The sequence below is a fragment of the Centrocercus urophasianus genome, unplaced genomic scaffold (assembly GCF_019232065.1).
Source record: "Centrocercus urophasianus isolate 14NV4802_14NV808 unplaced genomic scaffold, USGS_Curo_1.0 seq_36, whole genome shotgun sequence".
Classification (NCBI taxonomy): Eukaryota; Metazoa; Chordata; class Aves; order Galliformes; family Phasianidae; genus Centrocercus; species Centrocercus urophasianus.
Window position 1 is genome coordinate 1,245,599 of NW_024884933.1, and position 16,680 is coordinate 1,262,278.

Consider the following 16,680-nt stretch of genomic DNA (forward strand, 5'->3'; position numbering starts at 1 on the left):
AGGTCAGGCTGGCTCCCAGCTCTCTGCCTGCAGCCTGAGTGCCCTCTGCTGTCACCATGGCTCTGCTTGTGTGCTTGCTTTATTTTATGATCCTTTGCCATCTCCCCCCTTTGCACAGCAACATTAACTATGTATGTTCTCTTAAGCTGTTTTGGTTTATCTGAGTATGTTTTCCTTCCAGGCTGCTGTGCACAGAGCTCAGCTCTTGTGCAGCTGTTCAATGTAGCAGTGATGCTTTCCAGCTCCCACAGGGCTTTTCCCAGTTGAATTCGTTATGGATGTTCTCTCTCTTATTTGCACCTTTCCAGTGGAAAAGCATCATGAAGCCCTTTTTTTTCCTAACAGGGACATTGAGCAAGCTGGGCAGTGCCCCAAGGACGTGGGGACAAACCAGCTGGATGGATGGAGGAGTTGTTCATCTCTTCCTCCCCAGGGTACCTGCTTGTTGGGAGGCAGCAAGGAAGGAGTGGGAGTCATGGAATCATTAAGGTTGGAAAAGACCTCTAAGACTGTCCAGTCCAACTGTCCAGCTGCTGCCTGTACTGCCCAGTAAACTGCATTCCTAAGTACCACACCTACATGCCTCCTGTAATGGTGACCCCAGCACGTCTCTGGGCAGCCTCTTCCAGTGCCCAGCCTCTCTTTCAGAGAAGTTTTTCCTAAAATTGAACCTGAACCTCCCCTGGTGCAACTCAAGGCCGTTCCCTCTCACCCTATGGCTGTATCTGGGCTGCAGGAAGAGATGTGAGCTGTGGGGATGTTTGTTCACCAGCTCAGTGTTAGCTGGTTATTTGGAACATCTCTACTCCTGACAGCCTTGTGGGCCAAATACAAGGCTGCTGGCCTCCCATCCTATTTGGGGTTGTGTTCAGCTCTGCTGCAGCTTCAGGCCAAAAGCTCTGTACTCCACTATCATGGCTTTCAGGAAGGGCCATTCCCAGCCTCTACAAAGTATTTGATTTAGGGGGAATCAATCTCCTAAATTATCCTCCCTTTTAAACTGGCTAGAACAGCTGGGCTGCAAGCAACAGGGAGTTGTTTTTCTCCTCCTCCCCTCATCTTCAAACAATTTTGAATGCCTGGTGGGGGAGCACACTCCTCCATCTGTCCACAGCCGCCCCAGGTGGGTAATAATAGATGCTTCTTATAGAAAAATTCAATTAGACTTGACAAGAGATGTATGTTAGTGCTTCCTTGCCAGGGCCCTGTCTTGCTCTTTTCTGTTCCTCTGCAAGACACCAACTGCAGAAGCTATTTTGGAGGAACAAAACAGCCACCATTTTTAAGTATAATGGTATTTACAGCCAGGACTGGCTGTGGTGGGCTTTGTGGGATAGAAAATTACTGACAAGGTGCAGCAGGCTAGCCAGGATGTGAGATGCTGACAGAAGGAAGGCCTGTGTGCAGTGCTGTGACTGGGGCTTCTCTTTGTGCCTCTGAACAGTAAAGCAGCCAGGGTTGGAGATGTGTTCATTCATCTTGGCTGCCAAAAGCTCTGAGCTTTGGTTCCTGTGTTCATCAGTGGAGGGAGAGCTTTCTGTGTGTTTTCCTTTCTTTTTTTCTTCTTCAGCTTTCTGAATACTTGGCTGATAAAGTATCTGTGAATTATTTCTGTAGAAATATCTTTTTTTTTTCTTGTATGGTATATTGCATGTCTGCATTGTTCACCACTATTCCCAAAATCTACTGTGTAGTAGCCAGGGTCAGCAAAACAGACAGCATTAGAAACCTTCCCTTGGTCACTGAAGCTACATGTGATAGAGCCCTTTAGTGGCAGAAGGCATTAATGCAGCTGAGCTGTTTTGTCACAGCTGTACTTACTTTCTTTAGTCCTATGAAGCTGCACGGTCTTCATTCCCATGAAGTCTGTGGTGCGTGAGAGGCCGTTCAGCTCCTGTGCTCTGTTCAGCCTTGGGCAGAAGCTGAGTGGGATGGATGAATGCAGTGCAGATTTCAGTGCATTCACACTTCATGTGTTTGACCAAAAGGCATTAGGAGTAAAATATTTGCAATGGATCGAGCAAGTGAGATTATTTTCCAAGTACATAAGCACCCACTTTCCTTACCTGCCTTGTAGCTCTAGCACTGAGTGCAAGGAGTCAGTGGCAGCTCTGCAGATTCTGGAGCAGAGCCGTTTTCTTTAATGAAACTGCAAGACATGGAGTGTCTTGGGAAGCATCTCTTGAAACTGAGTGGGAAGGTCAGCACAGCCAGGCTGCCTCTAGCAATCAGTGTGAACATCAGGGGAAGGAAAGACCCTGACAGCTGCATTTCTTGTAAGGGAGCTGTGTGCATTGAGTGGTTCAGCCTAGATAAGTCTAAAGTGGGGACTGTGGCCCTACCCTGTATTTACAAGGGACACAGGAGCTGAAAGCTTAATCCTGGGCTTTTTCCTGACTATAACACGATGGCTTAGGAAAGATTCAATTTAACAATTGCATCCAAACCTGGTATATTGATCCCCTCGCTGCTCTGATCCTTGGGGACATGCCAGGACCTTGGGGCAGGGCTCTGGCAGTGAGCTGAATATTAACTTAGAAATGGGGTCAGCTGCACTAAACGCTGTGCTGAATAAAGCTGTGCTGTCATTGTGTGACTGTGCAAGGTAATGGAAAGAGCTGACTGGTTCTGGTCTCTTCTGGTGCAGAACAGCGGAGCTCACAGCAGAGCTATACTTGCAGATACCTGTGGGTCAGAACTGGGTGTTGTAGGAGCCTTCCTGCACCTTCTCCATGCCTTTCATGAACTCCCATGACCTTTTTAGTATATCTCTGCCTGCTGCTGCTCTCCACTGCTTCAGCACAAGAAATAATATTCAGCACACAAGCAAAGATCCACATACAGCTCCTTTTATTATGTTTGCCCAAACTCTGGCTTGGCTGGGGTTTGGAAAGCTGTGCCCAAGGCAGCAGGGGACAGGCTTGGCTCAGGTAAGCTTAGATATCTCTGTTCAGGATGGTGGCTCACTGCCCTGAGTGACAGCAAGAGGCACTGGTGGGCGTACATACAAAGTGCTGTCTTAGTAAGCATCTGCAGCAAAGGCAGATGTGTACTTTCTGCAGACGTAGTGGGCAGGAAGGACTGAGATCAAATGGAGGTAATGACAAGTTTCTGTGTGAAGAATATTGCGTGGATCTCCTGCCTGCAAAGAGCAGTACTAGTTTGGCATGAAGCACGCAGAGGCCAGGAGGCATACAGGTAGACGCGTTATTTGTGCTCCTGAGCCCCTTCCTCAATTTGCTTCTGTTTCCCTAAGCCCTTGTCTCTCTCCCAGCAATTATCCTCAGCTGCTTTTTAGGAGCCAAATGAATCCCCATGGAGAACCGTAGAATCATTAAAGTTGGAAAAGACCTCTAAGATCATCAAGTCCAACCATCAACCAATGACCACAATGATACCGTAGTGAATTCAGCTCCCACCACTTCCCCCTACAAGTGGATGTTGAGAGCATTGTAGGACAAAGGGATCCAATCCCCATTGCTTGGCATTGTCATCACCCAAAACTGAAATGGAGATCCAGAGCACTGCTTGGCAGCCACGCTCAGGTAAGGCAGGCAATGGCACGTGGGGCTGGGGGCAGGGGGTTGGCAGCTGGGGCGATACCTTTCCAGAGCTAGGTGATCTCATGTGATAGAGAACACCAGTGCAAAGGGTGAGACTGAGCGTAAGGTGGTTTCATAAGTCTGTTGCTATTCTTTGCATAGTACCCTTAAGGAGAGAAGGATGGTGGTCTCTGCCAAGCACATTCATACCTGAGCCGTATGCTCTACAGCTCAGAAGCAGCACCATGCAGAATCCATCCAGAGCACGTGGGATGGCCTGAGGGAAGTCAGCTCTGGCAAGCAGGCCCCTGTACAGCTTGACTATGGTTCCACTGTCACGCTGCTGTTGGTAACACGTACACCATACCATCCTTTCCAGAACAGTGTGTCCTGGCCTCCGTGCTCAAAGCGGACAAAGCGGACCCCAGGACCATAGTCAGAAAAGGTGTAGGAGATCTAGAGGTTGAGAGAGACAAAACAGTGTCAAGCTACCGTGAACCCACTCCTTACCTTCACTGGGCCTTCAGCTCCACCTGCCCCATCCAACCTACCAGCTTGGGTAGCAATGAGGACAGTTACAGTGAGAAAGAAGTTACTGGAAGGAGCTTTGACCCCAGTCTGTTCAGAAGCCATCAAATGCTTCCAGAGGGGTCTCTCCTGTAGTCCCACAGACTTGTAGTGATGTCTCAGCGAGCTTCCAAGTTCTATGTAAGGCTTGCTGTATAACCCCTGTGTTCAATCACAACCCATGATAGAACCTTCTCTTCCTCCAGAATAACCCCTCCTGCTTCTGTCTGCTTGAAAACACTCCTGGTTTGTGCAGGTTGAGTGTCACCTGCATGAAACCACAGCTGTCACTCACCTCAGTCCAGCTGGCGTCGTTGTCCTCTGGGATGGCAATGGTCTCAGTCTTGTACTCGGCCAACACGTCCTCGTTCTCTGACAGCAGTTTCACACACAGCTCATAGAGGCAGCCGGCGTCGCTGCGTCCCGCGTACCTGCAGGGAGCCCCAGGCAGCAGCCTTGCCTGGATGAACACTTCTACTCCAACCCACTGCCTGCCCTCATTCACCAGAAGAGCTTTAGATGGCTGCCATATGCACCAACAGCTTGGGTGATGACTGGGGAGACTACCAGCAGTTCTTTGAGTCAAGATCAAGCCCTGTCTCACATCTATAATGACACCAAAAGCGACGCAGTGAGATGAGAGCTACAGCTCTAAGCCTGGTATACACCATTCCTGCTCTCTCTAGGCCTTCTGCTGGACTTGTAGGGCATCCTTGCTACTTACCAGTCTTTCACCACAACTTTTGGCTGGGTTGTATCCATCAGCTCTTCCCAGTAGCCCTCAGCTCTAAGGTCGATGACCTGAGACTTTCTACACCACCTGAAACATAAGAGGGTAATGGATACCACCAGCTCTCTGAGGGTGGAGAAAACAAAATTATCCTCTCTCCTGATTAAGAGAAATGAGCAGCCTTACTCATAAGATGTAACAAAGTATTTATGCACATCTTCACTAGGGAATTCTTTTCCAAAGTCCCCAGGGAGCTCTTCAATTTTCCAGCCATCACCTCCATTCTCTACCTCTCCCCAGTGCTGCAGGTCTTCTGCAAATGGAAGAAAGAATGTTTGGTCATAGTTTGTGGGCCTGGAGAGCCCGGTCATCTCCCATAGGGACCCCTCTGCAGCTTGGAACAGACACACTGCAGTCCAAGTCTGTATGTGGATCACACAATGAGATGTTTTAAGTGGAGGCATGGCAAAAAGCAACACTTTATTTAGGTTGAATGGTAACAAATGTCAGCATTCCCCACTGAAATGGCTGTGTCTTTGTGGGTCTGCTTTAAGAAAGAGTAGTGAAATGGTTTCGGTGTTCCACCTCAGTGCTTCTGTGTCTTATTATAGAAATACCTGGGGAGAACTGCTGATTCCCTGATTATTTTTTTTTCCTTTGTTTCATTCTTTTTGTTGAAAAATAACTCATATTAAATCCCTCATTTTCTATTCTTCCTGGTGGTGTTCTCAAAGCTTTTAGCACATAGTTAAATGCTTGTACAGCAAGAAGCTGCAGGGCCTTATACTGTTGTTCTCCTCTTAGCCTGAGAGAAGAGCTTGCAGAAAAATCACTTCCTTTTAAATAAGAAAAACAAAAACGTTGTGTTGATGGTCTGTGTTGTGCTTTGGTCTATGAGGTGTGAAATGTATTGTGTTGCTGCTTGGGTTATGAGGCTTGGGTTATGAGGCTGCTGCTATCTAAAACATCCTGCAGATGGCAAGTAGAGTTCAGAGATCATAAAATAACAGCAAGTATTGCAGTGTGCACAGCTCAGTGATATGGGTTGGAATAAGCAAGACACAAACAAACTGCAAGGAAGGAAGCATGAAATGCCTGCTGAGCTAAGAGCAAATGAGTTCCTGAGCAGGGGAAGGCTTATCTTTTAGGTTGAGGTTTGGCAAAAAGCCATCTGGAAGCCCAGGTGCCACCTACCAGTACAGTTCTGCAAAGCATGGTTCACATTCCTGGAGGGGCTCACATAAAGCTGATGTCATGGAGAGCCCTTCACAAAGGCTGCTTTGATGGAAGGCCTTCTTGCCCAGTAAATGGTTTGGCTGCATGCATGAAGTGATTTGTCTCTGGGGCAAAAAGAAAATGCATCCTGATGGCAACCAAGGTCTTTTTTAAAGACTGGAGGTGCCCAGTTTTCTGAAGGCTTGGGCCTTGTTATGCTCATCTCTCACCTTCGCCACAGGGGTTCTTGATGAGATTTCTTCTTCTCTTACTCAAGAAGTAGAAGTTTTGCCAATTCTCCGCATTCTCCTCTGACTCAGCTCCAGCGAAGCCTTCCTGCTGACACTTCAGGATCCAAAGAGCTGCTCCGTCAATCAGGTTCTTCCACTGGCAGCAGACCAGGCGGCACGCCAGCACCAGATCCACCGCAGGTATGGAAGCCAGGATTCTGATCAGCACTGCTTCAGGGAGGGACTCCATCCTTGGTCCCCTGGATGGAGCTTTCTGAGAAAGGGGGGAAGAAGTGGTAATGCACTGTTCCCCCAGAAGGGGCTCTCCTGTTACTAATGATGTCAAACACGTTAGAAAAAAAGAAAAGGGAAAACAAATATGTTTATCTAAAAGGCAGGTGCAGGATAACGGGGGGTATTTCTGACCTGAGGGCCTCGGGACCCCTAGCTAGCTCACTACCCTGAACCACATGAGTAGCTTAAGGTCCTAAGTGCCTACAGATGCTTTGGGTTAAACAAGCATGATGCTCCAACATCTTCTGGCTGTTTTCCTGCCCATCTGTGCTTGCATAGGGTTGTATGGGGTTTTCTCTGACCCTTGGTGGTCATGTGGGGAGCACTCCCCTTGTTTTTGGTCACACATCATCTAAGGACATTGTTATTCCCATTTTGCACTGATGCTTTTTTGGTTCCAAGGCCATAGAGGAGGACTATCCAGGACCAGACAAATTTCTGCTGTCAGGCAGCTGGGGAACGCTGGCACTTATCCACGCATCAGCTACTGGAATAAACTTAAAACAAATAACAATTAACCTAAGAATAGATGTGCTCTGTCAGCACAGAATCGGTCCCCTCTGCTTGGGCTGCACTCGGGCCTGGCTGTCGAAAGGCCTTCCTTCCCTCGGGGTTAGCACTGAATCTCCTTAGTCACGACGCCGCGTAAAGCACGGGTCTGAGCGCTTCAAATCTTCCTTTTCCTACGGCCCGATAACCGCAGTCAGGCGGCAGCGCGAGCAATGGGCGCTCTGAGCGCTGCGGGCTTCGGGGCAGAGTGCTGCAGAGCGGGGGAGAGAGGAGCGCCGTGCACAGAGAGCGGGACGCACTGACACCGCTTTTGTCTCAGCCGTGCGCTGAAGCGGGGAAGCTGCACTGAATCGCACAGAGCGAAACTGCGGGAGAGAAAAATCACTGAGCAGGGCAGGCAGAGCATCCCGGCGTGCTGCTGCCATAAACACGGCACGGCGAGTGGGGCAAGCAGGGAAGCAACAGAGACACGGCATCACGAGCTCTCTTGTCTCTGTACCGCAGCCATCAGAGGGAAAACATCATTTAAAAAATCCCTGTTATTATTTTTACGGAGAAACAACGAGGATTTCTCACTCTCCCCTTTTCCCCTCCATGCTGCGATTTTAAAGGGCAAAATGCGATCGACCCTCAGCAGAACTCCTCGGGTAACCCCACCCAGGGCTGTCGTTCTTCTCTTCTCCTCCATCCCCTCTCCCATCACCCCGTCCCGCCGCTCCTACCTCGTGCTCGCCGCTGCTGCTGCTCCCCGCGTCGCTCCCGGTTCCCCTCAGTCCCCCCCCGCCGCTCCCCGCCCCGCGCCCCGCCCGCTGCGGAAGAGCGAAGCGCGGCCTCACATCCGCGTCCGGAGCGCAGGTGGGGCTGTGGCTGCGATAGCGAGGACCGCTCGCCCCTCCTCCCCCCCTGCCCAGCGCACAGCTCCGCTTTTGGTTTCGTTCTGAGCCCTGCAACCCCCGCTGATCTCCCTGTATCGCAGCTGCCTGGAAACCCTCCGTCTGCCGTCGGTTCTGCACAGCCATGGCCACCATCAGTGACCTCCCCGAGGATGTGCTGGTGGAGCTGCTGTCCCTGCTGCCCGCCCGGGATCTGCTCCGTGCGTGCAGGCTGGTGTGCTCCCAATGGCGAGACGTGGTGGACCTCGCCACCCTCTGGAAGCGCAAGTGCCAACGCGAGGGGTTCTACGTGCAGAGCTTGGACAGGAGCATCACTGACTGGAAGGTGTTCTACCTGCTGTGCAAGCTGAAGAGGAACTTGATCAAAAACCCCCGAGCCGAAGGTTGGTTTGTTGGTAGAGGGCCTATGGAGTTTCCCAGCAGTTGGGACGTGCCCTGCAGTGCCTCACTATTACTGGGGCTGTGGCACTGAGTCAGATCCACGAGGATACGCTGCATAATGCTGTTTGGGTTAAATCCCTGCAAGTCACAGGGTTTGCACGATGAAATGCAGCAGTGAAACCATCAGCAGTTGGTTTGAGGCCGACTGCATCCTGGGCTGCATTAGCAGAGGGGTGGCAGTGGGCAGGGAGGGCAACTGTCCTTCTCTGTCCCCACCTGCAGTGCTGTGCCCAGCTCTGTCACAGCTGCTGACAGCCACGCTGAAAGTAATGACAGTACAGTGCTAAAGGTCACCCTTAAGTACAAGAGAAACACAGCTGAAAATTCACCAGCATAAGTAGCTCTCTTTAAGGAAAGCAGAGATGCTGCAGAAAACTGAAGTCCTAATGCTGATCTTTGAAATCTGTTTTTAGAGAACTTTACGCACTGGAAACTTGATCAGAATGGAGGAGATAAGTGGAAGATCGAGGATCTGCCTGGACCTCTGGGGAAAGAGCTGCCAGACTCAGAAGTCCACAAATACTTCGTCACTTCGTTTGGGTAAGAGCTGCAAAGTGCAACTGGAGGAAAACTGCTTCCTTCCTCCTGGCTGCAGGAGCGCTGTGGTTAGGTGCGAGGCAGGACAAGGAGCCTTATCCCAGAGAGAGGGGAAAAAAGGATTTTAATTCTTAATACTCCTCAATCTAAAGAGAGCAATGTGTTGCAGAAGTGAATCACATCGTGTGCTGAATTTCTCCATTCTTCTACTGAATGTGGTGGACAGAAGTTGAGGTCTGGCAGACTGATCAGATATCTTCACCTGACGAAGCCAAAGCTTTAACCTCTGGAAGCATGAGGTGTTTTGTTATGCAAACAGCTTGCACTAAAAGCCATCAACAGTGGAAGATCAACTGCTTTTCCATAATCTATATCTGTCATGTGTGCATAGGAACCCTTCTTGATCCACTCTGTTGGATTCCTTTTATCTGGGGTGAAGCTGAGCAGTTTATTTCTGCTCGAACTTTGGATGAAGGCACACCTCAGCCCTGTCAGCCTCGTGGGTACTCAGGGTCTGGGTGAGCATTCAGTGAGAGTCAGTCTGGTAGGGAAAGCACTGATGTTGAGAGATGCTTTTGAATGCTTCTGTTTCTGTTGCAGGCCATGCTTCAAGTCTCAACTGATTACCCTGCAGGAAGAAGGGTACTGGAATGAGCTGATGGATGAGAAACGGCCTGAAATTGTAGTCAAGGACTGGTAAGAACTGAATACTAGAATTTCTAGCATTAGGGCCTCGGTGTAAACTGGGCCTCTGAAGCTTTTTGTGCTATAACATTCATTCTTTGGGATCTGTAGCTCTTCAGTAAAGCGTAGGCTAAATCTTGGTTTATTCAGTGGACTATAAGGTGGCAATCCTGTGAAGAAAATATAGCTGTGCTCTCCATAGCTATGGGGGTGACATCCCTTTCCTCAGTTCCAGTTGGAGACTGTTTCTGGACAGTAAGGAAAACAATGCTGTGTGTACAGCCTTCCTCCTTGATTTCTCCCTTGCTCTCTAGGTATGCTGCCAGATTTGACTGTGGTTGTCGCTATGAGCTCAGAGTGAGGCTGCTTTCTGAAAACTACATTGTGCTTGAGGAGTTCTGTCCTGAGCCAGTGGTCATAGAGCAGTGGAGTGACGCAATGTGGAGAGAGGTAAGGAGCAGCACTCCAGGAGGCAGCTTTACATCCACATTGTGATAAGAATCTTGTCTAAAGCTCCAAGTTGCTCTAACGTAAGACAAAATGTAAGCCAGTCCTTGCTGTTGACAACACTGAAGAAGCTTTGAAAGATCTAGGTTCAGTTTGTAGGTGTGTGAGATTCCCCCCCCGGGCCCCTGTGCTATTTTGACTGGGCTTCTTCAAGTGTTTCTGTTCTTTATTTGAGTTTTTGTCCAAGTAACCGAGTTGCAGGAGCACAGTTCTTGTTTATGTTGGATCAAAAAGCTTTGTTTTAGAACACCTGCATGGGTGTAAGTGACAGTATTGCAGACATTACTTTTCCTAATTTGTTTGTTTTGACTGGTTTGAATGGCTTGGTTTGAGTGGCTGTACACTCCCTTTTATGTTGTTACCTCTGTCACGTACCAAGCTTAAATTATGTTTACCCTTCTGCCCTGTAATCCTATGAGTCAAATATGGGAGGCTATTTTATTTTATCCTTCCTCAAAGAAAGTGATGTGATGCATACTTTTATTGGAAGGTATTTTAGAATGAGCTTCTCCTAAGCCCAGGGCTCTATACCTGGAATTGTTTCACCTTCAATGTCACTGCTGGATTATTGAGACAAAATAAGCAGAATTTCCTTTCTCTACAGATTTCCCACACTTTCAGCAATTACCCAGCTGGAGTTCGTTACATCTGGTTTCAGCATGGAGGCCAAGATACCCAATTCTGGGCCGGATGGTACGGGATCAGGGTGACAAACAGCAGCATCACCATTGGGCCACAAACATTGAAGGCAAATGAAGACACAATATAAGTGTTTTCTTTTACCTCAGGACTGTTACCTGGTGGTCTTAGGTGCACTTATTTGCCTGTACTCTCTGGGTGAATATCCTGGCTTTGTCTTTCACAGCTGATGTGGAATACGAGCAGCTAGCTCTCCTTGTTTGCAAGCAGAACTTCTGCAGGCCCAGCCCTCTGGAAAGACTTCTGTCTTCATCTGTCCTCCCTCACTGTGGCAGTGACAATTCCTGGTGCCCTTCCATAGGAGGAAGACGAGGGCAATTAAATATGACGCCTAAAGTGAACAGCATTTGGCTGTAGCACAAGTACATAGCAGTCTTAACTGGAAACTCTTTCTTGTTTATACAACTTAATGAAAACAAGGCTAAAATCTTTCAGTTCGGATTATCAACCCTTGTCTTGAGGACTCTGCTACAAACAGACTGTAATACTATGGTATTTTACTGTTTCAGTTTAATTACGTGCATAAAGATGTATCTTTCACAGCATTATGCCACCTTCAGTCTTCTTTATCCTCATATGCTGTGTCACTGATATTTAATTCCTTAGTAAGTATACATGATCAACGTGGTAGATGCCTTCCCTGTCCAAATACAGCCCGTTACTGTTGGAATGAACAAAGAGGAGGAAGGAATCCCTTAAGGTGGATACCTGACAACCTAAGTGCCTTTGGACAGCACTGCCTTTTTCCATATTACCACTGTGCTACCAAAGAACTTGGTTTGTACTGAACAGTAACCTTATATAAAATGTTAAAGCCACAGACAACTTGGAGATGTGTTCTTGCACTTTTTGCATGGAGAAAGCAGGCAGGTGCTGTGCTGGCTGCTTTACCAAATTTTCTGTCCAACAAGCTCAGCTCACATTCTGTGTACCATTTCTTCTACCCCTGTATGCACAGGGCTGATATTAAGGCCTTCTTCCATCTCCTTTGACAGAGGCAGGATAACAGTGTTCTCCCTTGTCTGCTGTCTGCTAAGAGTGAGACAGCTGACAAGTGTCCTTGCAGCACAGACACATTCCACTGTGCTTCTAACAGCTTTTGTGTGAAGGTTTCCCTGTGGCAAGGGGAGACCAAGGTGGTACAGCCCTTCATGGGAACTGACACATCCCAGCCTTGTCCTAGAGAAGACGTGAAAAGGTGATGGAAACTCTACATACAAAATAAAAATGCTTCTTCACTGAAAGCGCGGTTGATTTGGACAGAATTGAGCCTGTTTCAACTGGAGTAAAACTTGATATTTATTGAAGACTACTTGGGACAGTCACAGTGGACAGATGCTACATAAGGCCTCACTCGCGCATGGTATCAGACCATTGCTCTAGTGGAGCACACAGCAGATCCCTGGTTAGCACTACCAGTGTGCAATGGAGATGTCCTGTTTAAGGCAAGAACTGGATTTGTACAAAGAGCCGACCGCAGTCAGCTGTATCCTACCCCAGGGATTACTGTAATGAAACCTCTACTCACTCTCACACATGAGTGTACATGGGAACAGGCTCTGGCTCCACATTCCAAGTCAGTTCTATATACACTGGTAAGAGCACTTGAAATAAAGAGGCAGCAGCTGCTCTACATTCATCCAGAAGGCCAGCTGAGGAGGCTGGGCTATCAAGGTATGGTTGGTGAGAGATCTTACTCCGCTGGAAGATCTGATGAGGCTTGAAGAAAAGGAAGAGTTGAAATCAGGTGCCTTTGTGGGCTCGTTCTTCTACATAAAGCTGCATCTGGAGGACAAAACAAGTATCAGTTTCTGCTTGATAGCCAGATGGAGAACAGTCTGAAGAGTTTGCACCTCCCCTCATTAACAAGGTTTCCTGTTTTAATATGAGAAGTCTTCACACTACATGTAGTTTCAGCCACCTCTCAGGCCAGAATGCTCTGCTCACCTTTAAGATGTCAGAAGTCATAGTTTTCAGTGGGATAAGCCGGGGGTCGTGCATGTGCACATCCTGTTCATCAGCAAGAATCCATGGGAAATCCTAGGGCAGGAACACAAGGAGCTTTATGTACAGAGGGGTGAGCAGCCCCAGGAGGTGAGCTCACTTTCTCAGTGCTAGGTCAGTACGTGAAGTGATGGGGATGGCACTTGTATGGGAACTGCTGAGTCACGGCCTGAACCTCTGATTAATCACGTGAGGTGAGCCTTGAGTCAGCCAGAGGAGCACAGGTGAAGGCAATTCAATTCACCTGTGCTGCCGGAAGGGGTGGAGCCAGGCTCCACCCCTCCTGGACCTATTTAAGAGCTGGCTACCAGAGGGGAAGGATCTCTTCTGGAGATCCCCTCTTTTGGTATCTTCTGGTGAGCTCAACCCAAGGGTAAGCTCTTCCACTTATTCTCTTTTGTGATCGTTGTCTGCTTTGCCTTACTCTCTTGATTATATTGCAATTATAACATCTTGGTTATACAAAATTATAACATCTTGGTTATACAGCACTGTGCAGGAAGTATTGGCACAGTCTAATTCGGGCATCAAAGCAGCTGCTGCCTGCAGCTGGTGTGTGGTAGAAGTGCTCAGTCACCTCACCAGTGCAAACTGTAACACATTCAAAGCAAAGCCATGAACTGCATCGTGTAAAAGCTAGCCATCTAGCAGCCCTTAACCTCATTGAATCCAGAATTCTTCAATTCCAGTCTTTGCGGCTTGCCTGTGACAAGGCAGCCAAAGATACCACTTACCTTTATCACCTGGATCTTCTCCATGTTGCGTGTAGCAGCCTCTCGTGTGTGAACCAGAACTGTGAAGGTGCAGCCTGTAAGAGAAAGGGCAGGCTGCAGATCAGGGGACGACCAACAGAGGCTCAGACACTGCCTGTAATCACCTCCCACAGAACAGATCCATGTCACTGGGCTGTGTGCACCTGCTTACCTGGGGGATTGTTGTCCAGCACAGCATCACACACGCTTATCTTCAGGATGAAGGCACGCAGTAACTGCTCCACGTGGGACAGCAGGGACTCTGAACTGTTGAGACAGCAGTTGTTAGCGGCACAAAGCAAAGTACCGGGGCCTGGAGCATCTTCCAGAACATCTCTAAGGACACGGGGGTTGGATGCTGTGAGAAAGCATGGGAATGGAATCTTTACCTAATGGAAAGCAGGGGCGGCTGGGTGATTTCGAAGACAAATCTCTCCACTGGGTGGTGCTCTTTATCCAGGATTACAACTACAACTTTCTCCACGTCATTCTGGAAGAATAACTGCAGTTAGAGAAGGCCCTTCCTTAAAACAAGCTGTCTTCTGCCCCCAATTAGCTTCACTTCTGGTAGAGTACGTTTATCTGCTGTGGAGCAGTGCCAGCAGTTATCCAAACCTTGAGCCCTGTCCTACTGCCAGGTTCTACATGCAGTGTGATGTCTGCAGAGAGAAGAGAATGCAGGATGTGGGGTGGCAGCAAGGTTTGCAACGTGACGTGTGGTCACACTTTTCTCTCATAAAAGCTTGTGTTCAAACCACCTTTGCTTTCTGGCTTACAGCACAGCACTCTTAACTGTTCTCCTGCCAGATGGATGCTTCAACTCAACGTTCTGCTTTTGAACACATTTAAGTTCACGTGTAGGATGAGCTTATTGAAAATACAGAGACTGATCCTCATGTTTATGCATTAGAAGCAAACTGAATGCCAGCGTTCAGCAGCATGCCTTGACTGCAAGGAAGAATTAAGAATGTTTTTATTCTCCATTAGTCACTTTAAAAGCAAGTATATTGTGTATGGCAAGTACATAAATAAACATTTTGAGATGAGAGCAGTATTTACATTCTTTTATTTTCTATCTAAATTACTTGCAGTACATTTGCCCAGCACAGGTCCATGGTAAGATCCTACCTTCTCAAGCAGTGGCTTTACACAGTGCAACGTGTCCTGGATGTACTGATTGAGCTCTGGGTGGCAGGACATCTGTAGCAAAGAGAGCAAACAGAGCTGTGTTCTGATGCCAACCAGGACAACGCTAAGAAGAGAGATCTAAAGACAAGATCTCTATTTCCTAGGGAGCCTGCCTTTGTGTTACATCCTGCACGCAGCAGGGGAAGCACTCTGCTACTGTCGGCCACAATCTGCTCGTGCTGTGAGACCTCCATGAAGGTCTCCTACCTGGACGGGCACGTTGTATTTTTTCCTCTTCTGAAAGATCCCAATAGGGTAAACTTCTCTAACGTACAAGATGAGATGAACGGCCACTTCTAGAAATTCTGAAAGAACATCTGCAACAACTGAAAAACAGAAGTAAAAGATGCTGAAGGTTGCAGAGCAATACCATATTCATAGGACGTTTTAAAAGACACCAGCACACATCTCGTCTCCTTCCTAGCTGAGGGAAGTTTAGGGCTGGAGCATCCTGCAGGCATCCAGTTCTCAGTGCAGCACAAACACATTACCTTGCCCAAAATTAAGGTCCTGTCGTGTGAGCGTGGTCATCTTGCCCAGAACCTGAAAAGCAGCACAAGAAGAATGTTTATCCTCTGGCTTTTATGGTCTTAACACAGCTGAGGGATCGCTTCACCTCCCTGATGCCAACAAGCTGCTCTCTGAGCTCAGTGACAAGCACATGTACACAAACCCAAGGCGCTCACTGTGACAGATTCAAGCTCGTGATCAAAAATCACCAGTAGTGCAAAAAATGAAGACAGCATCTTTTCGTGTTCTGTCTCACTGCTCACACTGCGCGCTTCTCTTCTCATTCAGGGCAGGATTTACACTTCCCACTGACTCCACACCCCACATACTTCCCTGCTCCTCACAAACCCCACACCACCAGATCATTCACCTAACGTGGAATCTGTCCTGCAGGAATTTGTGACAAGGGCAGCACATTCGGTGGCCAAATGGAGCACTGTGTATCAAAGAATCAAGCAGCTGGAGCTCAGCATCCCAACAGGTCGGTATCTCGTGTGTATTTTAGGCTGCAACATCCAGAACTGCTGATTGCAAGTTTCAATGTTTCGTTATTTTTGTCATCCTCTTTGTGTGCATGCAGACCACCACTGACGTGTTCTTAAATGCCTCCAGCTCCACCAGGAACACAGATGCCTTACACGGAGCTCTCAAGCCCTGCTTGCTCCTATCAGCTGCTTAGTTACCGACTGCCAAGCTGCTCCAGCTGCAACGAGACGTGGTTTTCAGATCTCTAATGAATTATTTCACAAAATAGGGAGGTAACAGCTGCTATCTTTCTCTAAGCAAAATCTTAGAAGCATTAAGGCTGGAAAAGAGCTCTGTGATCATCCAGTCCAACCCAACCCACCGTGCCCACATCCCTCAGTGCCTCATCTCACTGAACACCACCATGCACGGTGACCCCACCGCTCCCTGTGCGGCTGTGCCAGCACATCCCTGCTCCTTCTGAGCACAGACCTTCCCTAACATCCACCCTGCACCTCCCGTGCTGCAATTTAAGGCCGCACTCTCTGGCCCGTCGTCGCTGCGACCCGGAGCGGAGCCGAGCCCAGCTCTCCGCAGCCTCCCGCCAGAGCTGAGGACGGAGGAACGGCCCCGCTATGCCGACACAGCGCGGGCTGCCTCCAACCTCCTTCCCCCCGGGCCGCCTCACGTTCAGCACAGCCTGCTCGCCGCGCCCCTCCGCGCCCCCATCACGCCGCTCTCAGCCGCGCACCGCCGTTACCGCTCCCGTACCGCAGCTCTCCCGGCCCGGCGCTGTTGGCGGCGCAGGCGTGTGACGTCACCTCGGCCGTAGCGCCCCCTTGCGGCGGGAGGACCGCGCCCTGCCGCTGCCGCGCGGTTCGCCGCCCGCTTTCCCCGCGGGGTCCCGGCTGC

General features: G+C 49.0%; 3 protein-coding genes across 7 annotated transcripts; 1 reads left to right on the forward strand and 2 right to left on the reverse strand.

The window, feature by feature from the left end:
* Window positions 1-2,833: 2,833 nt before the first annotated feature.
* On the reverse strand, window positions 2,834-7,870 carry FBXO2 (F-box protein 2). Its single transcript, XM_042831492.1, has 6 exons — window positions 7,811-7,870; window positions 6,285-6,558; window positions 5,026-5,152; window positions 4,834-4,929; window positions 4,405-4,540; window positions 2,834-3,998 (listed from the first exon to the last, which is right to left on the reverse strand). Exons 2-6 carry the CDS (start codon window positions 6,532-6,534, stop codon window positions 3,864-3,866), a joined length of 744 nt encoding a protein of 247 aa, XP_042687426.1. The 5' UTR covers window positions 6,535-6,558; window positions 7,811-7,870; the 3' UTR covers window positions 2,834-3,863.
* LOC122167137 (F-box only protein 6-like) lies at window positions 6,299-11,394 on the forward strand. Of its 2 annotated transcripts, XM_042831491.1 has the most exons (6): window positions 6,299-6,485; window positions 8,065-8,364; window positions 8,836-8,962; window positions 9,560-9,655; window positions 9,958-10,093; window positions 10,755-11,394. In XM_042831491.1, exons 2-6 carry the CDS (start codon window positions 8,106-8,108, stop codon window positions 10,917-10,919), a joined length of 783 nt encoding a protein of 260 aa, XP_042687425.1. In that variant the 5' UTR covers window positions 6,299-6,485; window positions 8,065-8,105; the 3' UTR covers window positions 10,920-11,394. The 2 variants fall into 2 exon arrangements, with proteins under 2 accessions (XP_042687425.1, XP_042687424.1); XM_042831490.1 differs by lacking the exon at window positions 6,299-6,485 and having other exon boundaries at window positions 7,941-8,364.
* Window positions 11,395-12,123: 729 nt separating this feature from the next.
* MAD2L2 (mitotic arrest deficient 2 like 2) lies at window positions 12,124-16,579 on the reverse strand. 4 transcript variants are annotated; one of them, XR_006170969.1, is made up of 9 exons: window positions 15,285-16,407; window positions 15,001-15,119; window positions 14,734-14,805; window positions 13,995-14,095; window positions 13,778-13,872; window positions 13,588-13,661; window positions 12,797-12,889; window positions 12,378-12,634; window positions 12,124-12,285 (listed from the first exon to the last, which is right to left on the reverse strand). XR_006170969.1 is itself a non-coding variant. In XM_042831494.1 (9 exons), the coding sequence occupies exons 2-9, from the start codon at window positions 15,322-15,324 to the stop codon at window positions 12,593-12,595; spliced, it is 636 nt and encodes a 211-aa protein (XP_042687428.1). In that variant the 5' UTR covers window positions 15,325-15,336; window positions 16,540-16,579; the 3' UTR covers window positions 12,124-12,592. The 4 variants fall into 4 exon arrangements, 3 of the variants coding, with proteins under 3 accessions (XP_042687428.1, XP_042687429.1, XP_042687427.1); XM_042831494.1 differs by adding an exon at window positions 16,540-16,579 and having other exon boundaries at window positions 12,124-12,634; window positions 15,285-15,336; XM_042831495.1 differs by adding an exon at window positions 16,520-16,560 and having other exon boundaries at window positions 12,124-12,634; window positions 15,285-15,336.
* Window positions 16,580-16,680: the final 101 nt, after the last annotated feature.

Coding starts and splice junctions, on each gene's coding strand:
- FBXO2 (XM_042831492.1), bottom strand. CDS start 6,534: ATGGAGTCCCTCCCTGAAGCAGTGCTGATCAGAATCCTGGCTTCCATA. Junction 5,153..6,284: donor CAAGAACCCCTGTGGCGAAG/GTGAGAGATGAG, acceptor TTCCATTTGCAG/AAGACCTGCAGCACTGGGGA. Junction 3,999..4,404: donor ACGACGCCAGCTGGACTGAG/GTGAGTGACAGC, acceptor CTCAACCTCTAG/ATCTCCTACACCTTTTCTGA.
- LOC122167137 (XM_042831491.1), top strand. CDS start 8,106: ATGGCCACCATCAGTGACCTCCCCGAGGATGTGCTGGTGGAGCTGCTG. Junction 8,365..8,835: donor CAAAAACCCCCGAGCCGAAG/GTTGGTTTGTTG, acceptor ATCTGTTTTTAG/AGAACTTTACGCACTGGAAA. Junction 8,963..9,559: donor TACTTCGTCACTTCGTTTGG/GTAAGAGCTGCA, acceptor TTTCTGTTGCAG/GCCATGCTTCAAGTCTCAAC.
- MAD2L2 (XM_042831494.1), bottom strand. CDS start 15,324: ATGACCACGCTCACACGACAGGACCTTAATTTTGGGCAAG. Junction 15,120..15,284: donor GGACCTTAATTTTGGGCAAG/GTAATGTGTTTG, acceptor TCTGTTTTTCAG/TTGTTGCAGATGTTCTTTCA. Junction 12,635..12,796: donor TGACTTCTGACATCTTAAAG/GTGAGCAGAGCA, acceptor TTTGTCCTCCAG/ATGCAGCTTTATGTAGAAGA.